The 27,078-nt window shown below is 43.8% G+C and overlaps 2 protein-coding genes across 7 annotated transcripts in view; one reads left to right on the forward strand and one right to left on the reverse strand.

Moving 5' to 3' along the window:
- The window catches only part of vrk2 (VRK serine/threonine kinase 2), a 35,774-nt gene extending 35,599 nt beyond the window's left edge, over positions 1–175 (forward strand). For all 4 annotated transcript variants that reach the window (XM_080016574.1, XM_080016575.1, XM_080016576.1 and 1 more), the window contains one exon: positions 1–175. In XM_080016574.1, the coding sequence (XP_079872700.1) occupies positions 1–138 (138 nt within the window). In that variant the 3' untranslated portion in view covers positions 139–175.
- On the reverse strand, positions 153–26,829 carry fancl (FA complementation group L). 3 transcript variants are annotated; one of them, XM_080016580.1, is made up of 15 exons: positions 26,617–26,829; positions 25,952–26,092; positions 25,804–25,862; positions 25,238–25,298; positions 24,084–24,140; positions 22,299–22,396; positions 10,262–10,358; positions 9,257–9,325; positions 4,506–4,656; positions 3,906–3,989; positions 3,433–3,478; positions 2,685–2,766; positions 1,160–1,276; positions 447–518; positions 153–317 (listed from the first exon to the last, which is right to left on the reverse strand). In XM_080016580.1, exons 2-15 carry the CDS (start codon positions 26,036–26,038, stop codon positions 282–284), a joined length of 1,116 nt encoding a protein of 371 aa, XP_079872706.1. In that variant the 5' UTR covers positions 26,039–26,092; positions 26,617–26,829; the 3' UTR covers positions 153–281. The 3 variants fall into 3 exon arrangements, with proteins under 3 accessions (XP_079872706.1, XP_079872704.1, XP_079872705.1); XM_080016578.1 differs by lacking the exon at positions 153–317 and having other exon boundaries at positions 374–518; XM_080016579.1 differs by lacking the exons at positions 153–317; positions 26,617–26,829 and having other exon boundaries at positions 374–518; positions 25,952–26,112.
- Between the last annotated feature and the right edge of the window lie 249 nt (positions 26,830–27,078).

A 27,078-nucleotide genomic window follows, 5' to 3' on the forward strand; every position in this document is an offset into this window, starting at 1 on the left:
GGGGCAAGAAAAGCTTTGGCTCGCATTAGAATATCATCGGATGAAGAGGACAGTGAGAGGACGGAGCCCATGGCGGCACGCCACCTCAGAGCACCACCCGTAGGACAGCAGGCGGTGAGGCCGAAACGCAGGTTATGACTTTACCAGGACAGTGTTTAATGAACAAGGATTAAGTTCGGTGGCGGATTTGAAAAAAACAAACAGTGTCAACGACCCCCCTCAACAGGCAGTCAGAGTAGAACTGCTGTGTTCTGCTGCACTGTCTTACTGCGTCTTCTCTCTCAGGATGTTTGTGCTGCCATTTTCACGGTGATTGGCTGGAAATAAGAAAATAATCTTTACCCGTCGTGCAGACTGTCCCTGTGCCTTTTAAATTACATACATTAAATGCTCATGAATCATGAATTGGCCTTCATCATCATCATCATCATAATGCAGAGTGTTACCTTACTGCAGTACGGACACTCCCCGAAAACAATGTTGAAGCTCTGTCTGCTGGAGGGCAGCGCTCGCAGCCACTGTACAAAGAGGAGGAAAGATCGAATGCAACGCTGGAAGACTTCATGTCACAGAAACAGCTCAAGTGGCCTCAACCCTCATGTTTTCATGGATACGATTCTGGCAGCGGTCCCACGCCGCAGCCCAGACCCCTCCCAACCCCCATTACATTTACGTTTCAATGAGTCATTTTTATATTCAGGGTTTATGACCAACAAGGACAAATGAACAACTCATTGAAATCAGTTGAGAAATGTCAACTCATAGTAATTTTCATCCAAAACAAAATGGCAGCTCCCCCGTTTACTTGTATTTGTTTACAGGCCAGTGTTGCCCCGTCCAACGCCAGTGTGGAATTATTTTAAGACAGAGTGCAAAAGCAACACAGCGGAATCTAATACGCAATGTGAGTGTTTCAAGGAGGGGCTGGAAACCTCAACACAAACAGGATGGAGAGCTTGCAGATTGTTGGATTTTAAGTGATATTTGAAAGCTGCTTTCAACTGTTATTTTGTATATTCAAGAGTGCCTAAATAAAAGGAAGCAATACTGTGGTACGAGTCACGTTGTGGGGGGGGGGGGTGTAAGTGGACATGAAAGTTGAATATTAAACGGGGATCAAAATCCAAACTACTCCTTTGAGGGTTAGTCAGCGTTGTACCTCATACAGACAGGCCTGGTGGAAGGGCTGGCCGCAGCGTGGGTCATTGCACACCTGCTCAGGGATGGCGGCCTCAAGACGATAGGAGTAACAGATCCCACACTCTGCACTGAAACTCTGTAAAGACACACAAACCAAAATAAACAAGCTGACAGGAAGACAAAACAGCGCAGCACCAAGCAAGAGCCATTGTTTTTACTCAGGGGTCTCCAGCCGTGGTTCTTGAGCCCCCAGCCCCCGCTGGTCAGTGAAACTCATTTTAAAAGTCACTGTTTCTAAAGGTTCAGGATCAGTCAAACATTTCAATTAGTTGTGGCTCTGCGTAGATTGAACCACAAGGTGTATTCAACAATCATTATTTTCCACTCCAATGAATTGTAAATGTACAGAGGTAAGTGGAGATAATGCCGTTAACTAACGCTTTTGTGTTTGTGTATTTAAAAAGTATATCGGGGGGGAAGCTTTATATTGAGGAGGCTGATGACTGCTTCATTGTCTTCACAGGTAAGGAAGTTCTCATTTTAACTTTAAAATTCCAAAGAAATAATTTCACCATTTTCCTCCATTACTGCACATACATCCAACACGCTCGTAAACACATACTGCAGGTATCAGCTAAAATATACATATATTTTTAGGACAAATCCGCTTAAGTAGCAGGTTCAACATCTAGAATGTTGAGTGATGCAGAAGTACTTGACTTGTGTACACATGTATTGCGTACTAGTTATATTTGTGAAGCTGAATCTAAGACTTTATTTTTTATTTTTTTTTTAATAGAACCTGCAGAAACCCTGTCTGTCTCTGACAATTTGGTCTCGGTTTGGGTGCGTCCCCCCCCCACACGCGCTCAGCTCTGTGCCAGTTATCCGGGGCTCAAGTCAAGTAATAAACAACAGTCTAGTTAAGTGGAGCACCGTTAGTGGACCTCCTCCCTCCCCCCAGATTTTCTCTCGTTTGCGCGTCGCCGCAATGAGAAGCTCTTGTTTTCTTTTTCCTCTTCCACCGGAGCGATCCATTAAGAGAAAAGATGGCAGGTAGGGGGGGAAAAAAACTGAAATCCAACATCTGGTCAACTCAACTTTTTTCATGCTTCCCTGAATGTTAATGAAGCCGAGACATTAATCACTGCGGCGACAGCGGATAAACACGGCGCCCTTTAAACCCGTTCTCGGGAGGAGGAGGAGGAGGAGAATATTTAGAAAAAAAAGATAAATGGTTTGGTGTGATTAAAGCGATCTTGATAGTGGCAAGGATTCTGCCATCTTTGTTGTTCTAATGATCTAATCGGTAAACAACCCAATTAAAAGGGGGAATTTCGGACTCGAGGGAGGAAAAAAAACCCTTAAAAACAGCAAATGACAAAGTATTCGATATGTTTCCACTGTTAGGCGGTAGAGTGTACCTTCGAGCTAAAAACACATACAAATACATACTAGGCTTGCTAAATTAGTGGTGATGGAGCGTGCGTGATGGAAATGGAAAGTGTGTTTGTGGGGGGGGGGGGGGGAGTGGTGTGACATACAGATTTTTCGTGGGTGGCAGGTGACGGAAATTCTATCTCCAAAACATCCTGGAGGTTGTGCAAGACACTGGAGTCCGGGTTCCTGTCAGCAGACCAGAGACAGCTCCTTCACACACACTAATTAAACACATGCAAATGAGGCCTGCAGAGACACTGGGGGATGATTAGGAGGACTTCAGCATTGGTTTAAAAAAAAAAAAAAACAGACACACACGAAAATAATCCTGAACCTTTCTCCGGCTTAAAGAAAAACAAAAAAAAGTACAAGAAAAACGAATCGTCGCGCCAAAACAAGATTTAGCGAAATGTGATAAACCGAGGCTGGTTAATTGGAAAATGTAATACTGGTGAGATTTCAAAAATATCTAAATCATATCATAAAAAAAAAAAAGACATTCCTGCTTTCTCTTTTAATGTGTTATCCACGCTTTTGTTTAAGCCTTAAAGGACTTAAAAGGAGCGTGGGCCCATTTTACTAGTCTGCGCACACTTCACATTCCTGACCATTTTCAAATTTCACTAGAATCAGGTTTTGGAATTCACACGACTTGGTGAGGAACCTACCTGAAATGACACCCAGGTAAAATACAAAATGAAGCACCTTTGCCAAAAAAAAACACTTCAAAGTTGTCAACGGGGCCAGGAGATCATTTTAAGGAAGCTTTCTCATCACTGCGTTAACATTTTTGAAAAGTGAGCTGCGGCGGGGAACAGGACAAACCGAAGCCGTGTGACGCTGCTCTCTCACCAGGAGTGCATGTTGCCGTTCAGCTTGTTCCTCAGTGGAGTCACCGCTGCAACACACACAGTGGGAGGTTTGGCATCACGGGGCAGCCATGCCGCTTCCTCACATGTGACTTTATTTACATTCTCGGAAAAAAACGATCGAGGGCAGCCGAGATGATGCCGAGGTTACATAAGGCAGCAACAAATAAATAAAAACAATAAGAGACAAAGAGACAGATAAAATCAATAACCAGTTACTAATTGAGGCGGGGAGGTTTGTGATAATGGTTTTAAATTGTCCAAAAGTTAGTAGAGAATAGATTTTAAGTGTGTTGTGTCCGTAGTTCAATGCAGCATCACTGCCATTTAAGGTGGTCATCTTCACCTTTACCTGCTTGGTCATAATATCCATGTGTAAGTATCTTATGAAAGAACCAATATTCATCCCCAAAACATATTCCAAGGCGACCGAGCTGCTCCACCCGTCCTCCTCACCGTGGTCGGCTCCCAGCAGCCAGCTCTCTGGAAGCATCTTGGGATGCCTGGGATCCACCTCCACCTTGATGGACACGTTGTTGCCTACATGTGTGGAGAGAGCACGTTTTCATTCTGCTCATGGTCGCGAAACGTATCTGCTTCTCTATGACTGTTATCTCACACATCCGTCCGAAATGAATGGCGCTTGCCTGATGAGTGAAGGTGGGGGTACACGTGCCAGAACACCGTCAGCAGGAAACTCAATAACAACCCTGCGGTGAAAGCAGCACCAACTCGACAGCGAGAGGAAGTTGGAGCGGTCTTGCAACAAAAATGTGTAAAATCAAACTCTGTCATTTATTGACAGTACCCGTATTCCCTCAAATCGGGACTAGTAAAAAATAGTGTTATAATTTACCGAGTGTCGGATTTATTTATATAGACGTGGGACACACGGTGGACCAGGGACCACTGTCCTGATCCAAGGAAGAACGTCCCTAAACAAACTAAAACAATAGATCTAAAATAAAAACCGTAATTCCAGCACGGCGTGTACCTCCACCTTAAGACCCTACAAGACCCTGCCGCAGACGAACATCTGGGCTTCGTGTGCGGTACCGATGGCGATCCTCCTCATGGTGTCGGCCCGGCCGGGTTTTTCCGGCTCCAGGACCCAGGTCTTGGCGTCGATCTCGTCCAGCACCTCCCAGAACTCAGCCAGGGACTCCAGGAGCAGCAGGAACCGGCTGTGGAGCTGCGGCAGGGTGCTCTGCAGTGCCACACACACACACAAAAAAAACAAAAAAAAAACATCAGTTGAGCGCCAGCGAAACACACGCCCGGTTGATCGGTATCGAGCTTGAGAACGGTTTCAGTCTCCGAGGGCGTCATGAGAGTTGGACTGAAAGCCCTTTAATGGGGAAAAACATATATTTCGGAACATCTTTGGGAATGACTTTGTGTGAAAGCCTTTCAACTTTTCTTTTGCTATGAAGGCCAACAGTGCCCACCACTGCAGCCCATCCCAGTGAGGTCAGTACAGCTCCAGCTTCTGCTACTCCCTCTTTAGGGAAGTAGCAGCAATGGGAAGCAGCTGCTTACATTTTCACCAACCGGTCAATCATAATCAAATTTTACTTTGGGGGGGAAAAAAAGTGAAAAACTATAAAAAATTAAAAAAAACAACAATAATTCCGCAGCCCCCTAGGGGTCCTGAAAGGAATTGCAGGACTTTTGAAAAACTTTTATAGTTTCATCCCCCCCCCCCCCCCCGAAGTAAAATTTGATTATGATTGACCAGTTTGTGAAAATGTAAGCAGTTTGTAACACACACACACACACACACACACACACTCTCTAGAGAGAGAGAAAAGAAGACAATCAAGGGCTGCGTTCCAAACTGTGCAGCAGACTAACAAGGGCATTGGCCATATTCGAATGAATGAAGAAAAAAAAAAAAAAAAAAAAAAAAAGCTTGACTAAGGAGGAGCACGTCATTGCCCAAAATCCACCCAAAATGTGGAGGGCAAAACAAAACAAAAAAAACAAAAAAAACCCGCTGTGCACGAAGGAAGCACAAATATTCCACAACGCGGAGCTTCTCCTTCAAAAGGAACGGGTAAAAGAAGTGCTTGGAAGACAGGTTTTATCGCCGCCTCGTTCCCTTTGTGGTCGACCGCGCGGATCCCACGGAACGCGGCGAGGTGGGAGTAGTTAACGATTTGCAACACTGCGAGGAGGGGGAAAAAAAAAAAATGAACCAATAATTACGGGTCATTGTGCCAGCACAGTGCACACAATTAAGCATCGCCCAGGTGCGAGAGCCTCGGCAATTACAGCCCAATTAATGCCAGTGGCATCATTACGGCTCCGGCTAACTACTGTACGCTCTGCCCAGTTTTTGGGGAGGGGGGGGGGGGGAGAAAAAGAAATAGGTGGCGGTTGGTGTGGAAGTACCGAGGAGGAAAAGCGCCGGTGGGACTGAAAGAGCGGGCGGATGGCGGGTTCGCTCAATAAATCCGCCTCGTATTCTCTTGTTCGTGTGTCTGCGGCGCCCCGACTGGAGGCGGGAGCGCTCACCAGCTCTGTCGGGCCGAAGAATGTGCCGTCATGATCACCATTCGCTGTTCCACTACATCACAATGGGTGTACTTGACCAAGTACATTTTCATGCACAAGGACTCGGTGCCTTGTTGTACACAATGAGGTAACATTACAATGCATGCTGCGAATACTGAGTGTAGGTGCAAATATAGTCATAAAATCAATATGTACTGTGTACAATACCGTTAATGTTTGGTTTTGGTGTATGATCCTACAGGCAACATTTTGTTCACTGTTTAAGGGTTATATTTAATGTCGGGCTTATTGTACATTCATCTCTCTGCTTCACGATTTGATTCACAAGTTGTATTGTATGCATGCAATGTATATTTCATTGTTTGGACATGACCTATTATTATTTTTTGGTCTATCTATTTTTTTTTTTTTTTTATAATTTTCCCTCGCTTTTGAGGTTAGGTTACAGTCACCCATTTATTTTCCAAATTTTCCATTTTCATTTTTTTTTTTATTGCATTGCTTTATTATGATATTGCCTGTTGTGTGTGAGCTGCTGGGACATTGCAATTACCCTTCAGGGATGAAGTATCTATTCAATAATACAAAAACAGAAATCAATGGATTTTGAAATAATAGGTTCAATTGTTGATGTATGACCCAATATCTGCCTATATATTTAAATATGTTGGAAAAAAAAAAAAAAAAAAAAAAACTACAACAAAAAACAGTTGATGTTCTGTGCCTACGATAGTTATACTGCAAAAATTTCCAATCTTGGCTTCAAATTCCCTTCCGAGGTTCCGATAGAAACATGGCGATGATGGAACCGGGTGATTTTACGGAATAATTGTTACGCCTCTGATGGGAAAACTTCCCCGCTGAAAGATGATCCTTGTATCTGTCGCACCCACGCGGCCCCTTCCACTGTTGTCCTCAGAAAGTCAATGGGTGCACACACACCTACGACAAACACACACGCTCAGTCTGACACGCCCTCAGAAGTGAGTTTGATGCCAACTGCTGAGTGATGGCGCTGCTTGAGCCAGATTCCAATGCAAACATCAATCAGCGCATGGGCACACACTTTGTCTTGCTCTCTCTTCCGCTCGCTCGCTCGCCCACTCACTCAATACAGTCAAACACATTCAAATAATACATACATGTTTGGGCCATGAAAAAAAAAATATATTAAATAAACGCCCCATCTTCGTGCAGTACACGCCAAGCACAAGAGCTTTCATGCGCACATATGCACACACCCAAACACTATGGTTTATTTTTCTTCTCTTTCCAGTTCGGCAAAGACACGCAGAGTGGCACGTCTTGGCCCTGCAACAGAGCAGGCAATAATTACTCATTCAAATGAACATGTCAGCGTCGCCGACAGACAGCCCCCCCCCCCCCCCCCCCCCACACACACACACACACACACAATCTAACACATTAAGAGCAGTAAGTACACATGAGCTCATAACACACATCCAGACTAACACACATACGTACAATGTGTGTGTGTGCACACACACACGATGTTGCGGTGTGGGAGAGATCCATCAGCGGCCCAGCAGGCAGACAGGCTCCATACGGAAGCGCTGTTCTGAGCTGGTACTCGCTGTACGGCTGCCATGTAGAAAAACACACACACACACACGCACACGCACACACACACACACTCATTAGCATCTCTACCCACAGAATAGTCACTCTTTCCACACCTCTTTCTCCCACATGTTTTTTTATTATGCCTCGCCCCCACCTCCCCTGCCTGCCTCTCTCATTCTAAAACACATGCAAAAGCTTGTTCAAGCAGACGTTCGTGCGCACACACACACACACACACACACACACACACACACACACACACACACACACACACACACACGCTTGTAACAAAGCCAATCTTCTGTCATTCATCCTGACACACATCAAATGTTGACTGTCTTATAACATTTTAGAGTTAGATAAGGATGTTGAAATGTTTAATTTGGCCTTGCTGACGCCACTTCAAGGATGGAGGTTGAGTGTTACACCAGTACATTAGCTGATCATTTGTGTTATAATCAGGTCTGGCCCCTGAAAGTCGACAAGTCGAATAATCAGTCGGAAACCCATCAGTCGACTGAGATAATTTTTTTTTTGTCAATCAGTGTGCATTACCACAATAACATAAACCCGATAGAAACTTACAAAATGCACAGGTATTACATTTCAATGAGGAATCAAATATATTTTTAGATGTGATTGTGTCCGGATGCGAACACAGCTCTCCGTGCGGCCCGATCACCGTGCCCTGTTCCTCCAAATAAAACAACTAAAACCAGCGAGGAAACGGGTCACGAATAGGGATGGGTATCATTAATATATAAATGGTACTACTAGTCTTACTGATAATGCTTATCGATCCTGTACTTTCACAGTAGTCTTACTGGTTGTTTTTTTTATTTTTTAAGAGAAAAATGTAAACAAATTCAGAACAGAATCAAAACGGCTTTATTATCTGCGCATTACACATGGAGAGGGGGCGGTCGGGGCGTAAGCTGCGCCCTCGTGTCCTCCTGCGTGTGTGAGAGCCAGGCAGAGGAAGCTGGCCCCGCCTCCCTGCCACATATCTTCGGCGATGGGAGTGGGAGATAGAGGAAAGTTATCTCTTCTGATAATACCGAAAATGCTTCTTAGACAAACATCTTAATTTTATTGCAAGTTGGAAACAGGTTATATAGCTTAAATAAATAGAAAGTCAATTTTCTTAATTTTTCCAATAACGTTATCAGTACAGGTAACATCGAAGCTTATCAATACTACGGCCAATAATTTAGCTCCGGGGCCAGTTAAATACATTGTCGGTCGGTACCCAACCCTAGGCATGCCGAATAGTCGAATATTTGCACTGAACAGCCAAATGCGATTAGACGGACAAAATTTGAGTCTGGTACAGGCTTAGTTTTAATCATTGATTCAAATTTATTGTTTGACAAAGAAGTTCAAACTGTTGAAAACTCTTGTTTCTCTCAATGATAGAGTACATCGCAACTCAAAACTGTCTTCTTTTCAGATTTAGAAACTGTCATTCATGTTCTCATCTACTCAAAGTCTCTTTACTCGGGCACAAACAGGAATGTAAAGGATGTAAAGGTTTGAGGCATTTGCATCATTCATTGTGGTTTATTCTAAATGATTGAATGAGTCTTAATTTACTGTCTGGGCTTAGTTTATTAAATGTTGGCTTTTCCGATAGACCACCAACTTACCAGCCTATAGTTAAAAAAATCATAATAATAAAAATAAAATAAAATCACAAGCGTGCAAACCTGTGGCGTCCAGGCGATGTCCAGAGGAACGGGCAGGTCGGCTGAACACCCGGGAGCCTCTTCTGGGTGCTGGGGGGAAAGAACAGAACAACACTGGATTTAAGAGTTTGACAACACCGCTAACATCAACGCAAATCCAAAATGCATCACAGCAGAGAGATGAGACTTCCAACACTGGAATGGTCGTGGCAACTCTCTTGTGGGGTTTCAATCATGTCCCAGACAAAACGTTGTTGCCTATTAGAGCGTTTAGGGTTGGGCATTTATTTGAAGCACAAAAGTACTTTTGGTGTACAAAAATCATATTCACTAATTTATACCTATTTATCCTTGATCCTTGCACAGTTCATTTGTTTTCTCTGTTAAAATTATTTGTCTATTTAAACATGTGCAGCCCCCAAGTTGCCTTGAGGGATTAAGAACAGAAACACACGATCATGCCATCAGAACGGCAATTTGTTTCCCTTGGCCTGCTGGATCCACAAGGACGGAATTGGAGTAAACAATAACCGCTGAGCACTTCATCTTTAAAAGGGCTACCAGGTGGAAGATGGAACAAACAAATCACGTCATATATTTTCCTCGTTTGCGTGAAAGACGACCCAATTCTAATACTCGGAGTCTATTCCATCGCTCTAGATCTCGAACTTCTCCCACTATGGGAGAGGCAGCAGTATAAATTTGCAGATACTGTGCTGGCTGCGGATCGAGGAGGGCGTTCTGTCACGCTGAGATGTTTTATCCGCACTGCATCTCGGCCGCAGCAGGGTTAACGCGTCTCTCCGCGCCCTCTCCCCGTTTGACCCAGATTCAAGAGCGAAGATGTAAATCACTGATTTGCTATCAGCAAACTCCGTGCGCGGCGCACGTTTGTCAAGGTCTGCCTGTTTGGATTTGGATTAAGGCAGCGAGTCGACATCCAACAGCGGGCACGCGGGTACGGCGGTATGAAAATGATCGGGGTGGGGGTCTGGGTCTGTGTGTGGGCATACATCTTTGTCTTACCTTGGCCTTGAGTTTAACGGTGAGGACGTGCTGCCTTCCCGAGGAGTCGCCGGCTTTCAGCCTCAATGTACGGAACTCTGCGTCTATGGAAACCAACCTGGATGGACACGGCAACACTCAATAAACCCGCACACTAAATCTCGAGGCGATGAGACACAGAGATGGACACGCAATATTGTGAAATGACAGCAGCCATCATCAGTCATTAATCATGTCTGCGGAGAGCAGCGAGGAGACATCACAAGACGCTGTTCAGATTTATAGCTCTGCTTTCCAACACGCCAACAGAGAGTCAGGCTGGAGTGTCAAGACTTATGTGTCTGAATATGGTCCAACTAGGACTGGCAGTTTCATCGCTTCATCCATACAAAAAATTTCCAAATCAAATTTCAATGACATTTAAATGTGAAATATTCAACAGTGGCACATTCATGTTGTAAATGAATTTTGTTGTAGGAAAGCATCCTGTCATTATTATGTTTCATTCACAGTTATGCTCATGAGAAGGCCACTTTGCTATTTTTCTTGGGCTTAGGCTCACTCCAAGTCCAGCTCTAAAAATCTGTCTCAATTCTCAATGTAAGTTGAACTTACTGAGGATGAAGGCACACCTCCAGAGGAACTTTTTGGATTAACGGCAGGCCAACCACACAACCAGCCTATTTTTAGTATTCAGAGTCAAAATATTGAGTCTGGTCGCCGCGGTGCCTCCGGGTAAGTAAGGTGGGAGTCCGTGGGTCGTGTCCGGGGGCGGGGCGCGTGGCCGCTCCCCGGCCTGCTGCACACCTGCGTCGATCTGGTTGCACTTCGCCCACCTCTCCCAGTGCGAAAATTCATATTGAGCACATACAACCCAGAGTAGGCCGAGGGTTTCCAGGATGAGTGGGGGTGCGAGCTATGTGGGTGGGGATGTGGCGGGCCACTGCGACCACTGCGGTCCGTCCCAAAGTCTTAATACCACTCATAAGCTTAGGACACATACACTTGACCAGACCAGGTTCTGCGGGGCAGGAGGTGGGTGGGTTGTATGTGTGCGCCCCGTGGGTGCAGGGTCTCCTCGTGCTCTCTGGGATTGGGTTGCTCCACGAGCTTCTGGCTTCTCTTCTGTGGCTGCAGGGCGCTCGGGACTTTCCTGCCACCGGGGGTGTCTGTACGGCTGCGGGACTCAGGGATGTCTTCGGGGCCTTTTCCGCTGCTTGGAGGCGCTATGATATAATACTGACCTTATACACCAGGACCAATTGGGACTGTACACTCACTGGGGGGGCGCACGCATGCGCACAGCCAAATTGCTGTCCCAGTTTTCCTGGACTTAATTAACTCTGTTTTTTCGATACATGTCATCTGATGTTTATGTTTTTCCATGTAGTTGTTTGGTTCTATGTTTATTTGTCTCACCCGTGGTGATTCTCCCCCTCTTTGAGCAGTGATTAGTTGTTTATAGACCCAAACATGCTAAAATAATTCACTAAAGAAGGGAATTTGTGGTGGTTCTGTACAACAAAAAAATGTGCTCTTGTCATCCTACAGGTCGTCCACAGGACAGAGTTGTTGCAGCAGTTCTTGATGATTAAAGAATTAATAAAGAGTGTCATTGCAGGTTGAGAACTTGAACTCCACTTGCAGACTAACTCTGTCCTAGATGCAATGACACAAATACTCTGTCTCGTATGCCCTGCATGCTGACAGCACAGGTTAAAAAAATAAAAATAAAATATTGAGTCTTGCATGACACAGGCTTAGAAAGTAAAAAGAAGGTGGAAGTGAAAAACAGGTGACAATGTATGATACAGACTGATAGGGCCCTAGGCTATGGGAAAATAGAAATAAGCAATTGAAGATGGATTACGATAGGCTATGTATATGTTTAAATATTTGAAATATTCTAAATCCCTTCTTAAGGAAAACATCTGAGGTTCACCACATTGAACTATGATAGTAGAGAAAAATTAGAAACTCAAAAAACAACATTTAGCAAAGATATTGTGAGAAATTTTAGGTCATCTTTTCATTATCATTTATTTGGACTACAAAATTGTGCATTGTGATATGACGACGCCTAAATTACAAAGGCATGGCAGTTGATATTTATATCTCACTCATATGCTATAGCAACAGATAAATTTATTCCCCCTGAACTTCAATCCACCTTCCATTTCTCTATCAACCCAAACATCAGCATTTTAAATTCCCAAACACGAGCCCCTATCTATCTGTGTCCTGTTAAAACACACACACACACACACACACACACACACACACACACACACACACACACACACACACACACACACACACACACACACACACACACACACACACACACACACACACACACACACACACACACACACACACACACAGTTGTAACAATATCAATACCGGGAAATCACATATCAGTCCTACAGCAGGCCTGAGTCCCCATTGAGGCACTCCAAATATATGATAGCAAAAAATGTGTGTACCATATCAGAAAGTATGTTTATTTGTACCTCTTTCACACATAATAGGATGTAAAAAAATAACCGTTTAGAAGACAATTGATGGTATCTATACTCTACTTTCCCCAAAGTAACTTACGGAACATTTTTCCCTCTACTGTTCAGTCAAAGTACAGCAGAGAGATTAGCACTCACTCAGTCAACCTAGACTTCTTTAGAATAAATAGACACTGGCAAGTCTCCCTAACACAAATATCCCCCCTACGCCACATTTCCATCTGCTCTTCTCTAGGGGTCTCCCGCCCAGTGTAGCAGGGGTTTGCCCACGCCCCTGGTTTGCCATTATGGAAACAGTGTGACGGTGGGACGTCCTGCCGGGAAGACTGATGAGAGCATCCCATTTGCAACTCCGCAAGCCAACTGAGCTGCATGCAGGCAGCACGCGAGACACATCTGCTTGTGTGCTTGTAGGGGTCTGCGTGTGTGTGTGTGTGTGTGTGTGTGTAGGTGTGCGTTTCACTGCTCTGAGGGATTGAAATAGAACTAGCCTGACACTTACATTTGTGAAATGATCAATATGCAATAAATCAAAAGTGCAGTGAATTAATGTGATCAGCAAAACAATGGTGAAGTAAAAAGGTCTTTAAAGGCTGATGCAGTTGGTTTGAAACTGAAATTTTAGTTCATATTCATTACCCTTTAATGTGAACATTTTAATGTTGTTTAACTTCAAACATAATTCTGCCGTTACATAATTTTTTTATTAAAAATGAGTGAAGGAGAACTGTTGCATATAGAGGAATTTCCTGGGGATACTGGATGTGGATGGAATAATCTTTCCTTTACCAATAAGATTTAATATTCCAAGAATTAAGAGTTAAATTTATTACAAATGGCTGATTTCAAAAGGATTAAAACAATGTTGGATTTACTATTTAATATCCTGTTGGAGGACAGGGGTGAGAGTCGAAACTAGGGTTGTGACGATATGAATTTTGTTTTAACCGCGTTGAAAAGCAACGTATAATAGCAGTTTACCAACGGGGGGGGGGGGCCCACCTTTTTTTCTTTTTTTGTCAGTCAGTGTGCATTACAATAACAGGATAAACACATATGCACAGGGATTACATTTAAATTAGGAATTATAAATGAGAGGAATCATAAATATACTTTTCTATGTGTCAATCGTCCACATGCGGACACGGCTCTCCGCGCCGGGGGGCATGAAGAGCCGTGTTCACGCCCTGTTCACTCCTCCAAATACCACAACTAAAAACTGTGTGTTTTCAGGGTGCAACCCCAGAAATAATAATAATAATAATAATAATAAAACACACAAAATAATTCCCCTATGTTTAATGACTGTCCCTCCCCCTCACACGCGGCGCTCAAAAGAGAAGTGAAAAGTTTCTCCAGAAGTCCTGGAATACAGTCATTAAGATAGAGATGCTCATTTCATCACTTCACGATCACCCAAGCCTTACATGCAATAACACAGCCCGAAAGTTGGTCAAATTGTAACATTTTGAAATGGGAATAGATATTCGAAAATACACTACTCACAAAAAGTTAGGGATATTTGGCTTCCGGGTGAAATTTCAGGATGAACCTAAAATGCACTATAATCTTTACAGGTGAATTTAATTTGACCTTCTCTAAACTTTTGAAGGCACATGTCCAACTGTTCAATGTTTCAGTACTTTTTGCACAACTTGCTGTTCTCTAACAAGGAGCTCAACGGCAAAATTCACAACAGGTGTTTGATCCATGAATCGACCAATACATTTCCTGGTTCAATTAGAGTTGGTATTTAAAGACATTTAGACATTTAGACATTTAGTCATTTAGCAGACGCTTTTATCCAAAGCGACTTACAATTGCTCAAACACCGACGGACGCAGCCATCAGGAGCAATTAGGGGTTAAGTGTCTTGCTCAAGGACACTACAGCATGCTAGCAGGAGGAGCCTGGGATCGAACCAGCAACCTTTGGATCACTAGACCACCAGGTCTACCGCCTGAGCTACAGTCCCCCGTTAAACAGTCCTCTTCATCATGCTATTCACGTTTTGACATCATGAGACCAAGACGACACCTAACAACTGATCAACAGTACCTCGCCATTGTGAGGCTTCAAACAGGATGTTCTCAGAGGGAAGTGGCCACTGAGCTTAGAGTGTCACAGAGTGTCATCAGCAGGTTGCAACAGAGATGCAGAGAGACTGGAAGAGTCACAGAAAGGCATAGAAGTGGACGTCCTTTGGCCACATCCCACACTGATGACCAGTGTGGGATGTGTGGGATGCTTCGTTTTGAACAGTGCCCTGCGGAACCAGATGATGAATGCCACTCAACTCCAGGCACATTTAAGGGAGGTGAGAGGCACCCAAGTGTCATGTCAGACCATTTGAAACCATTGACATCAGCGTGGTCTGCGTGCGAGACGACCTGCAAGGGTACCTGACCACACCACCAGGCACAGGCATCATGGTCTTGCATGGGCCAGGGAGAATTTACGCTGGACGAGGGACCAGTGGCCTCAGTGCTGTTCTCTGATGAAAGTCGATTCACGTTGAGCAGAAATGATGGCAGCCAACAATGTTGGAGACGTCAAGGAGAGCGCTATGCAACAGCCACTGTTGTCACCAGACGAGCCTTTGGAGGTGGTGGTGTTAGTGTGGGCAGGTGTGTCTAGTCAATACAGAACTGCCCTACACTTTGTGAATGGTACAGTGACAAGCCCATACTACCTGAATAACATCATTAATCCAGTCATTGTGCCCCTGCGTGAACAACACAGGCCTAATTTCATCTTCATGGACGACAATGCTCCAGCTCATCGAGGTCGCATCATTAGGGAACGGCTGCTGGAGACTGGGGTACCTCAAACGGAGTGGCCTGCACTTTCTCCAGACCTGAATCCCATAGAAAATCTATGGGATCAGCTGAGTCGCCGTGTAGAGGCTCGTTAATCTGTACCCCAGAACCTCAATGACCTGAGGGCCGCCCTGGGGTGCCGCCCTGGGGTGCCGTGCCTCAGAAGACAATAAGTTGACTTGTGAACAGCATGAGACGTGGTTGTCAAGCTGTAATTGATGCTCAAGGGCACATGACAAGTTATTGAGACATTGACATTTTTTGTTGTGGTGTACCAATCACTGTTGTTCGCTTTTGTTTCAATAAATTGCTTGAGATGAGGAAATCACCATTGCATGCTTCTACTTAAATGCCCTACTTTCATGATATAATATCAGTCTCGTGAACTTTTAACATTTTCCATAAATTTCACCCGAAAGCCAAATATCCCTCACTTTTTGTGAGTAGTGTATTCAAACTTGTTCGTTTTTTCAAGGGGAATTTTGAAATGTGATTTTTGGCCAATGTTGACAGCCCCCCTGTTAATTCAGTGTGTTAAAATACAACTATTTAAATGAATGTCCGTCGCTTTGATTAGCCTTTTAACTTTGTTTATTATGAGCCAATCTTACAAGCAGTCAAAGACAGGTTTTTTTTGTCATGACAGAGTGGATTGATTCTGCTGGAACAAATCTCCAGTGGATCAACGTAGACAAACGCACCCACGTCATAAAAGTTCCACTGTTGCATTTTAACTGGCCAAGCGACCAATTGGCCAAGCAACAACAGTGTGGGTAGAAGGGACTGTAGCCACATGTAAGCAGTGAGCACACCTTTTCTAGGACTACGATCGGTGGCTTTGAGGGTGGGCAGAGGGGGGACACAACTTGACCTAATTTTCCATTAATTAACACATGACGTGCTATCCCCGGCCACCTGCTCCAATCAACGCATAGGAATCCCTGGCGGCTATTAGTGAAGCCCGTGCCAATTAAGACGCTAAGCAAACCTCAAGTGCTTTGGAGAGATTGGGGCCCGCAGTGTGTAATGCCTCCTAACCACAACGGCGCTGAAATGACTCTGGGCCCCTGTTTCCAGCGTACTTTTACCAACGCCAACACCACACCCACACACGACACCCCCTCCCCCTATCTCTCCTATTAAAACCTGAGAGTCTTCAATTAGAGTGATTTGCATTTTTTGCTAATATCATAATTGCAGATGTGGTCATTAATAGGGGAAAGTGGGAAATGAGTGTGGTAGACAAGCCTTAATCTGAGCTGAGGGAGAATAGATCATCCAACAGACAACCCACCCCCTCTTCCCCACGACAAGAGGAGATGACGGAATTAGCAGCCGCACGGGGGCCGAGTGTTACTGAATGTGACCTGGATTTAACTATAACTCAATCACTAAAATTAAGCCTTTAAAGAGCAGCATGGAAATGTGGAGCATCCGGCTGCCCCCCGCAGTGCATCTTGGAGTGTTTTCACACCTAGATAGTGCGTACCACAGTCTGGTTATTAACTGTTCACCTCTTCACCCCATATTTCACAAAGGTCACCTGTTTTGTCCTGACTCCAGGTGCATCCAGAAATCAAGCCTACATTTTTTTTTGCAACTGGTCCAGACAACATGTTCACTAATGTAGAACTGTGTTTATACCGACAGTACATCAAAGTGTACCATGGTCCCCTATGATGCGGACCGTGACCGCAGCTTTTCAGCCAATATGATTGTATATCTTAGTTTGTATAAAAATAAACAAAAGTAAATAACATGTACCAACAGAATACCAGATTTATTTACAGAAGGTCCGAAATGTATACTGTGTTAATTGAATCCAATTATTGACATTTACCCTCAAAGACATTTGCCTTAACAGGGCTTAAACCCTTATCTAACTATTAGTTAGTGCAGCTTAACTGTGAACAATTAGGTAGGTAACTCTATAGGTAACTCCAATAAGCAATTATTTTCACCTATTAGGAATCCTCACAGCATGAAATGTTTAAATCATTTAGACTGCTAACCCGAAAAACATGGATCAATACAAACACATACAATTATCTTGGTGGGCCCACTCCCAAAGCATCAATCAAAAAGACAAAAGCCGGCAAATAAAACAGGCAACCCGTAAAACAACAATAAGAAACCCGTTGCAGGCCTGTTCGTAGTTTGAAAAACACCGGGATTTAACTAGCGGTTTGGTGGGCTTATTCGCTCAAACGAGCCAAGCAATGGTGGATGATGGCAACGGTTAGGAAAATGCGTCCCTGCGTTGTTGAAGGAACCAGCCCTTGGCTCTATCCGAGTAGAATACATGCAGTGCGATGCTCCCTCGTAGCCAAAGGAACCACATGCATATCCGGGTTATCCTAAGATTAGCTGCGAGCTCTCCAGTAGCCGGCTAACAGGTAGCACTACCGTTAGCGTGTGTTAGTCCAATTTCTTATGGCGTCACAACATACACACACACACAGATCGGGGCGCAGAGAGTTTCCGAAAGCACAGACCATGCGCATGCTAGCAATGCGTGCGCAGGCGATGAGGTGCCCGTGATAGGCACCAAAACAGTGGGTTTTATTTTAGATGTAGGTTATTTTATTTTACTTCTCCTAATAGAATGAAACAAGTGCGTATGGAACGGTATGGAACAAAACCGTGAGTAATTGAGACACTTTGTCCGTGACTCCCCCCCCATCGCCCCCTCTCCATGCACTATGCGCAGAAAATAATCTAAACGAGTAATGCCCCGTCCCCACACTGATTTTAGTTGTTTTATCTGGAGGAACGGGGCTCGGCGATCAGGGCGCAAGGAGAGCTGTGTGTGCGTCTGTGTCCAGATGCAGACTATTCACACAAAAATATATTCATGACGCCCTTTAATTATATTTCCTCACTCAAATCTTATCCTTGTGCATTTTGTAAGCTTCTACCGGTTTTATCCTTCTATTGTAATGGACACTGACTGGAGAGAGAAAAAAAAGACTGCTCGACTTTCAGGGGACAGCCCTTATGTTTACAATGATATTTTGAGGGAGACAACTGTTTTCTCCGGGAAGTGGGGGTTCCAGACCCCCCCCCCACCCCCATCCCCCCAGGGCTCCACACTAACTTTTTCCACGAGTAGCACTAGTGCTCCCTACTGAAAATCTTCAATAGCACCAGCACAGGGGCACCACTGAAATCACTGAAAAAATCATCTAGTAATTAAAAGATGGTTTTTTTTTGTTTTTTTAGATCAGGGCTATTTTAGATTTTATGAACTAAACCCATTTGTCCTTAATTACTGTTCATACTCATTTCACATGGCTAAGCGACCATAATATGACATGTACGAGCGCTGCTGCTGCTGTTTGGCTTGAGTCGTACGGCAGAGGAAAGCGACGGGGTGTCCTACAGAGGATTCCAAGCAGCGCGCTTCAAAGCATAATGTTTAGTGAAGGCACGCGTGGTTTTGGAGCATTTCAATTTTGGAGATATTTCAATTGGCAGCTCGGGCCCGGCACGGGAATGAGGCACCTAAATCTGCCTTGCGATGCGGTACGGTAGACACCGATCGTATAGGAACTGGTGTTATAGTGGTACAGAGTTTCCGTGTCCAACCCAACGGGATGTTTAAAACATCAGTCAATGATGATAACTAAACAATGAATGTGTTTATATTTCATATCCTCCTGTTACTTCCACCGGCAAAAATAAATAAATAAATAAATAGATAAATAAATAAAATAAAATATATATATATAAATAAAATTTGTGGTGATGACAGTAATGAGATCAATACCAGGGTAACTGCGGTATTGCAGTAATGCAGTGATCGTCACAGCCCTAATAGAGCTTCGGATTGGCTGCGTGTGACATCAAAGCCACGTTGTTTGCCAAAAGCAAGGCCTATCCAATAAAATAAACAGGGCATGTGATTTCACTAGTAAATGACACAGAAGCAACGCATATCATTGTCGGTGGCGACACATTAGCTTTAAAGACAGGTTAAATACTTGTTAAGTTGAATTGTTGAGGAAAAAGACCATTAAATCAGCAAAATAAAAAGGACAAAAATGATGCAATAAATTGACAAAAAATAATTAAAAAAAATTTAAAGCCTTAAGCCTAATTCACACCTGTCAAAAAAGATCCCAATTTAAGATAAAGCACCATCGGTGCGCACTAAATGAGGTTGATGTGAAATCACCCGCAATGGATTCAAGAGGTTTATTTGTCGCATAAATATACATATGACCATACACATATGCAGTGAAATGTCATTGCAACGCACCCGGAGATTATGCACAGTAAGTACTAAACTGAACACAATGGCTAACCTAGTTACTACCTAACTGAACTAACTGATTCCTAAAGCGTAATGCAGTAAGTTAATAGAATAATATTTTAAAAAAACAAGACTCAAAACAGATGGAATAGGCTATTTTGTAAATACAGCTATGTGCAGAAAGGTGGTATGTGAAGAAAGTGAGGTAGTATGTGTGGAGATATACAGTACAGTATACAACAGTACAACACAGGAATACAGTAACACTGAACAGAACAGCAATACAGCGCAGTATGCAGTAACCCAGAACAGTGAAACAGTATGCATTACAGCATGCAACATACAGTACAGTAAGGCAGTGGGGCCTATGTGAGTGTCTCAGTGAGGGCCCCTGGTGAGTTCAGCGTTGACAGTTCTTTTGGCTTGCGGGAAGAAACTCTGTCTCACTCTCTCTGTCCTCACTGTGTGACTGCGACTTGCCCGTTGTTGGGGTGGTGAGGATCCTTCATGATCCTGCAGGCTCCGCTACTACATCTCCTGGTGTAGTAGTGGAGTCCTGCAGGGAGGGGAGGGTAGTTCCAGTGGTACGTTTGGCTGAACGCACCACCCTCTTCAGGGCCCGCCTGTCCTGAGCAGTACAGTTCCCAAACCAGGCAGTGTTGTTGCCTGTCAGGATGCTCTCCACTGCTCCAGAGCAGAAGGCCTTGAGGATCCTCACTGAGACCCTGAATTTCTTCAGCTGCCTGAGGTGGTAAAGACGCTGCCTCGCCTTTCTCACCAGAGTGTCTGTGTGTATAGTCCATGTTGAATCTTCCGTGATGTGGACTCCCAGGTAATGAAGCTGGTCACCCTGTCAACAGAAGTGCCATTAATCACCAACAGCACTTGCGTCCTCAGTTGAAATCCTCTCTTAAGTCCACAAGCAGCTCCTTGATTTTGCTGACATTCAGGAAGAGGCTGTTGTCCTAGCACCAGAATAACAGGTCGGCCACCTCCTCACAGTAGGCCTTCTTTTCGTCGTCGGTGATCAGGCCCACCACAACGGTGTCGTCAGCAAACTTGATGGTGTTGGAGCTGGACCTGGCCACACAGTCATGTATGTGTACAGGAAGTACAGTGCGGGGCTCCTGTGTTCAGGATGAGGGAGCTGGACATGTGCCTCCCCACCCTAACCACCTGGGGCCTGGCTGTGAGGAAGTCCAGGATCCAGGCACACGGCGGAGTGTTCAGTCTTAGCTCCAGCAGCTTGACAGCTAGTCTGGTGGGGACTATGGTATTGAAAGCCGAACTATAGTTGAACTGCAATCTCACATAGGCCCCCTTCTGGTCATCAAGGTGCGTCAGCGTGGTGTGCAGTACCTGGGAGACCACGTCGTCCGTGAATCTGCTTGGCCGGTACGCGAACTGCAGCGGGCCAATGGTGCGGGGGAGGAAGGCGCAGATGTAATCTTAATCACCCTCTCGAAGCACTCCATGACCACTGAGGTTAGGGCCACCGGATGGCAGTCGTTCAAGCAGGCTGGAGAGGTGATCTTCGAAGACTTCAATGACTCGAAGGTCATCCATCTTGTTCTCCAGGGATTGGACATTGGCAAGAAGCATGCTTGGCAAAATGCTTTACCAAATACAATTGCCAATATTTCTGGGGTTGCGATGTAGCCAGCGAACCGGGCCAAGACTTCCTCTTCCGTGCGTCCGTCATTGTTTAGTCCGATTAGCAACTTGAAACACGAGAATAGAGTTGAGACGACGTCTACGGCTGGATTGTTTTGCAAGTAGTAAATAATTTTTTTTTCAAAAAGCTAATAAAAAGCTAAATCATCATCAGACCTATAGCAAATGGGCTCCGAGATTGCCTCAAACTGCTCTCTCTGTGTCTTTCTTTCATAATAGGTAAAAGAGGACTTGCAGACTACTATTATCAAAGATTTTACCACAACCACCCACACAAGAAAGCAAAATTATTTAAAACGCTCACATAAGCATTCCAGGCCAGATGGGGGTGATAATATCTCATCAAAAATGGATGTCAAACACCACAGAATAACATCAGGAGCATGGGTATTGAGCTTCTTCTTATATTCATACACAATAGAGCATGGTCACGATTCCTAAAGTTGAAGGGACTTAAACTTTTAATGGAGACACCATGGACAACACAATGGGAGGCGGCCATCGCTTGTAGGTTCCTGACACATGCGCAAATGTGAAAGTTGAGGTCATGATGTCAGCGTTTTCAAGAAGCTGTTTTACTACCTCCACACGAATACACAGAAAACAGAGTTTTGAAATATCTCCACCCTGGAAGGCATTTTCTAAAACTTTGTTTTCAGCGACCTAAAACAGGGTTTTCGTGTGGACTGGAGGCCAAAACGCAGAGGAAACACTACGTTTTCAGCTTAGTGGGTCATTGATTGAGTGTGAGTTACATGGTAGTGGTAGTGCTCCTAGGTCTGTACACTTACTTGTCCCATCCCAGCTCTTCCATCTCTGAGATGAGCTGCGAGTAATACTGCGGAGGTGGGATGGAGAGGTTTTTGGGGGAGCCTTTAAGAGCTACTTCCTGCAAAAAAAATGTGATTAATTGTAAACTGCTTCATGTCCTGTCCCATAATGCACAAACATACTGTAGGGGCCGCATAGCGAAATGATCTTGATGCTAAAACATAATTGAATTAACACCTCTTCTATGACCGTAAAAAACCCTGAACATTATAGGCAACATAAAGCAAAATGTATTGCTGAGCCTTAAATATATACACTGATCAGCCAGAACATTAAAACCACCTGCCTAATATTGTGAAAGTCAAAACCAAACAGCCAAAACAGCTCTGACCAACCAAGGCATGGACACCATAAGACCTCTGAAGCTGTGGTTTCTGGCACCAAGAAGTTAGCAGGAGATCCTTTAAGTTACAAGTGGTGCTCCCATGGATCATGCTTGTTGTTCCAGTACATCCCACAGATGCTCAATTGGATTGAGATCCGGGGAATTTGGAGGCCAAGTCAATACCTTTGCTAGACGACCCAATCGTCCAACCATCACAATTTGGCCCTTGTCAAAGTGACTCAGATCCTTACGCTTGCGCATTTTTCCCCTTCCAACAGATCAACTGACTGTTCACTCGCTGCCTTATATATCCCCTTGACAGGTGCCACTGGAACGAGATGAGCAATGTTATTCCCTTCACCTGTCAGTGGTTTTAGTGTTGTGGCTGATCGAATGATCTATCTATCTATCTATCTATCTATCTATCTATATTTTTAGGGGTGTCACGATTCTCCAAATCCATGATTGGATTTCACTTTCAATTTCAAGGTCACGATTGGATTTTTGATTTAAACATATGTATTTTTTATGTATGTAATGATTTGTAAAACAAATCAATAAGTAACTTTTATTTTAATAATAAAAATGATAAATAACAAAAACATTAGAATATTTAAACAATACACCTTGACAGTTGAGAGATAAACTATACTTTACAATAATAAACAATAAGTTACATATTACACTACTTTTAAGTTACTGACCAAAATAAGGGGAAAGGGGAACGCTTGTAGTAAAAGGCAAATTACTACCTGTAGCTCCGCAGCTCTCATCAGAGCAATCTTCCCTCCAAACAAAGCAGATAAAAACTCTAGATGTATTTAATTTATTGTGTTCTCACGGTTTGGTGGCAAATACCCCCACGGCCTGGCATGGTCTGCGAGCTGATGGTTGGGAACCTCATATTGATCGATTTTCGATTTAGAATCGGAATCATGACACTCCTAATCAATCAATAAATACATGCATCCTTTTTGCTGTCGACACGTAGAACCCGTCTCCAGTCGGTCGATTTGTCTCACGCTTTAACATCCTGTTATATATATATGTAGAGATATATATCGAGAGAGAGAGAGAGAGAGAGAGAGAGAGAGAGAGAGAGAGAGAGACAGAGAAACCCTGCGCTGTCCCAATAAGTCACCTATATTCTTATCTTTATATTAGAAGCCTGTGATATCAGTCCCAGAGAAAGAGACTGAAAGGAAAAGTGAAAACGGGCTAACATGTCTCACACCATGGTCAGCTTCCAACTCCATAGGCAATTACGCTTTTTTTTCCCCCCATTAACTTGACGGAAGATACATGTGCGTGTGCTGCTCACAATAGACGCCACTGATAATGCCTTGAAGGTTCCCATTACTTCCCATTCATACGGCAACAATGTCAGTGTGACCGTGAAAACGCCTGATGTCATTCTTACCAAGACGGTCTTCAGCTCCAGTATGAAACCGACAAGATCGGCAGAGTGCTGTAGCCTCTGCAAGGAGTCAAATGAGAGAAAAGACATCCTTGAATTGGAAGAATGAAGTGACTTTTTTATTTTTTCCCTTCTTCTCTTATCAAAGCCAGCCATTCAAATCAAACACAGTGTTTATGATTAATGGGGGCTGCCACAAGCCTTAATAATTAATAATAGCTTAAAGGCTGTGAAAATAATGAACTTTGCTGCCTGGGGTGAAATATCAATCTCATCCAAATAACCCCGAAGGGCCACATAACAAATAGGGACATTTCCCAGGCAATGTTAATTAAACAGTGAAAAATATTTTTTCTCCGCTTCAGTGGGCCAAACCTGATGCGTGAGCGAGGCCAAGATGGAATATGGAGAAAATACAGATGGTCAAAGACAAAACTAACAAATCAGAGATGGCCAGCATGTCTGCAGGTCTGAAATTAAATAGAATACTTTTTTTAAAGACCTTTGGGAAACCAATTGTAACAAAATGTATGACTCTTGGACAAATCATCTCCCTTATTCAATAATGTACTGCAGGTAAGCATGAAGATAAGTGCTATGTATTTGACTTTTTATATTTGGCTATTTTAATTTGATCTTATTTCATTTTCCAGACTTTTTCACGCCAATTGTCTGCATAGAAACGCACCAACACTCAGCATGAAAAATTCATTGTACTTGAAAATGTACTAGGCCAAATAAACTGGTCATAATTTGGTAGGTAGGGCAGTGGTGAGTAATAGGTAGAAAAGCAAATATCGGGTTCAGTGGTTGGCTTGGGCTTTTGTACCAACGGAAATGTTGACCAATGTAGAATAATGACCAAATCTGGGGAAAAAATAAATAAAAAATTATATATATATATATATATATATATATATATATATATGGATGGAGTATAGATAAAATGGAAAAACAAATGTTCTTTGGTGAAATGAAGACCTCAAGCTACAATGAAAGATTTTTTTTAATGACTCTTAAAAGCATAATATAACACTTTTTAAGGACCTGCAGACACCCTGGATGGCACGGACGACAAAAAGTATAAACTAACCGAACTGACACAGAAAACAAGACGGCACACAGGGCATGCACGCAGCCCAAGGTTAAGACTTTACCTGTTTAACTACGTGTTCGTATCCACGCAGCAGGTGTTTGAGCTGCCAGCAGCAGTGCAGCCTACAGGGCCGCGGTGAGACAGAAGGTAAGTGGTAACTAGTGCCTGTTGCCGTGTTAGGGAAGGGGCGGGGCACGTACATATGGCAGAGACGGATAATTAGGCACATGGAACGGATGCAGTGGTGGCAAGTGACAAAGTACAACTAGACGTTTTTTCAAACACCTTCTTCTTACACTCCACTTTCTTTTAGTTGTTTTTTTTATTTATTTATTTATTTTTTAAATCAGGATTTATATTTATCTATATCCAAAGCAAGTGGAAGCAAGAGGAAAAAACATGGACTGGATCATTTAAACTGATGATTTAGGATTTCTCATGATTCATTATGTTCAGTCATGTAAATCACTGACATAGTATTTATTTTGTTGTTGTTGTTGTTGTTATCAGGGTATGCATACTACTACTGTACTGCTTTTTTTTTTTTACTTTATGTGGATATATATATATTTTTTATTTATTTCTCTCCCTGTTTGTTTTGATAATGAGGAAATAGTTGTACTTTACTTGGCCTGTTTGAGCTGGCGATCTGGTGGGAGCAGGATTCTTACTCTGAAGTCTCTCTCCTGCAACGGAAAGACAGCAGCTGTACACAAGGCGCATGCAAGTTGATGCAAGTTACTGGCCCGTCCCCGCGCCCAGTGCAGCAAGGTACCTGGACGGTGAGGAAGCCGCCATAGACGCTCCTCTCCCTGTTCAGAGGAAGGAGCAGCGGACCTTCCTTCACCAGGGAACTCTCCATCTGGCTGCTCGGCAGTGGAGACTCCGCAACGGTTGGTTCGTATCGGAACAAATCCTTGAAAAAAAAAGGGAAAAGAGCGGTTTGTTCGTTCGTTCATTTGCAACTCGACGAATCCAGCGGAGAAGAACGTTTTCCCCTCGCAACGCGAAAAGATTTCTCGAGGACTAAATGAACGTGGGGAAATGTAACTCTGCCAAGGCATTAGGCGTAATTCATAAAGAATGCGACCCGGTGCTCACGCACTAAATATTTGGAGAACTGGGCCGGAAGACGTGTGGGATCCGCCTTCTTCTGAAGCGATGATTTGGACGGAACTAAATGCACGTTTTTCGGGTACTCGTCTGACTTCCCCCCTCCCGCACCGTGCGTTAAACCAACTCAATTAAAAAAAACAACAACAAAAAACCAAAACACAAAACAAAAGGAAGAGTCGGAGAACGAACGAATCTTTTTTTTTGGGGGGGGGGGGGGGGGGGTTGGTTTTTTTTTTTGTTTCGGTTTGTTTACCGAGTGACGCGTCAACAAGCCGCTCTCTGAAGACGAAAACAGTCCCACCTTTCAAACGGACAAAACCCCACCTTAGCCCGCGTCGGCCGGCGGAGAGCGACAAGACACCCCGGGGGAGGAGGGGAGGGAACGCCGCGTTCAAAGTCGGCGCGTAGCGTTTGCAAAAGCGAAGCGCGTCCGGGCTGACGGAAGCCTTCCCGCGGGGACCCGAACCGCCACCCCGGGGGCGGGGTTTTGGGGTTGGGAAAACTTTATCGGTTCGTTTCACGTTTACATTTGTGCTACGCGTAAGTCGGTCCTCGTTCATATCCCATAATGTAAATATAACGTCAGTGTAAATAAGAATAAACCGCATGGATCATAAAACCTCCTGATTTATGAATTTTCAAATGATGTGTTGGGTGTTGTTTGTGAATTTCTCATATGTCTATCTCTCGTGTATTTATATATATATATATATATATATATATATATATATATATATATATATATATATATATATATATATATATATATATATATACCCATATATA

The sequence above is a fragment of the Zeus faber genome, assembly GCF_960531495.2.
Source record: "Zeus faber genome assembly, chromosome: 16".
NCBI lineage: Eukaryota > Metazoa > Chordata > Actinopteri > Zeiformes > Zeidae > Zeus > Zeus faber.

Coding starts and splice junctions, on each gene's coding strand:
- fancl (XM_080016578.1), bottom strand. CDS start 26,038: ATGGAGAGTTCCCTGGTGAAGGAAGGTCCGCTGCTCCTTCCTCTGAAC. Junction 10,359..22,298: donor GAAGAGCTGGGATGGGACAA/GTAAGTGTACAG, acceptor GTGTCCATCCAG/GTTGGTTTCCATAGACGCAG. Junction 4,657..9,256: donor ACATCGCCTGGACGCCACAG/GTTTGCACGCTT, acceptor GTGGCACTGCAG/AGCACCCTGCCGCAGCTCCA.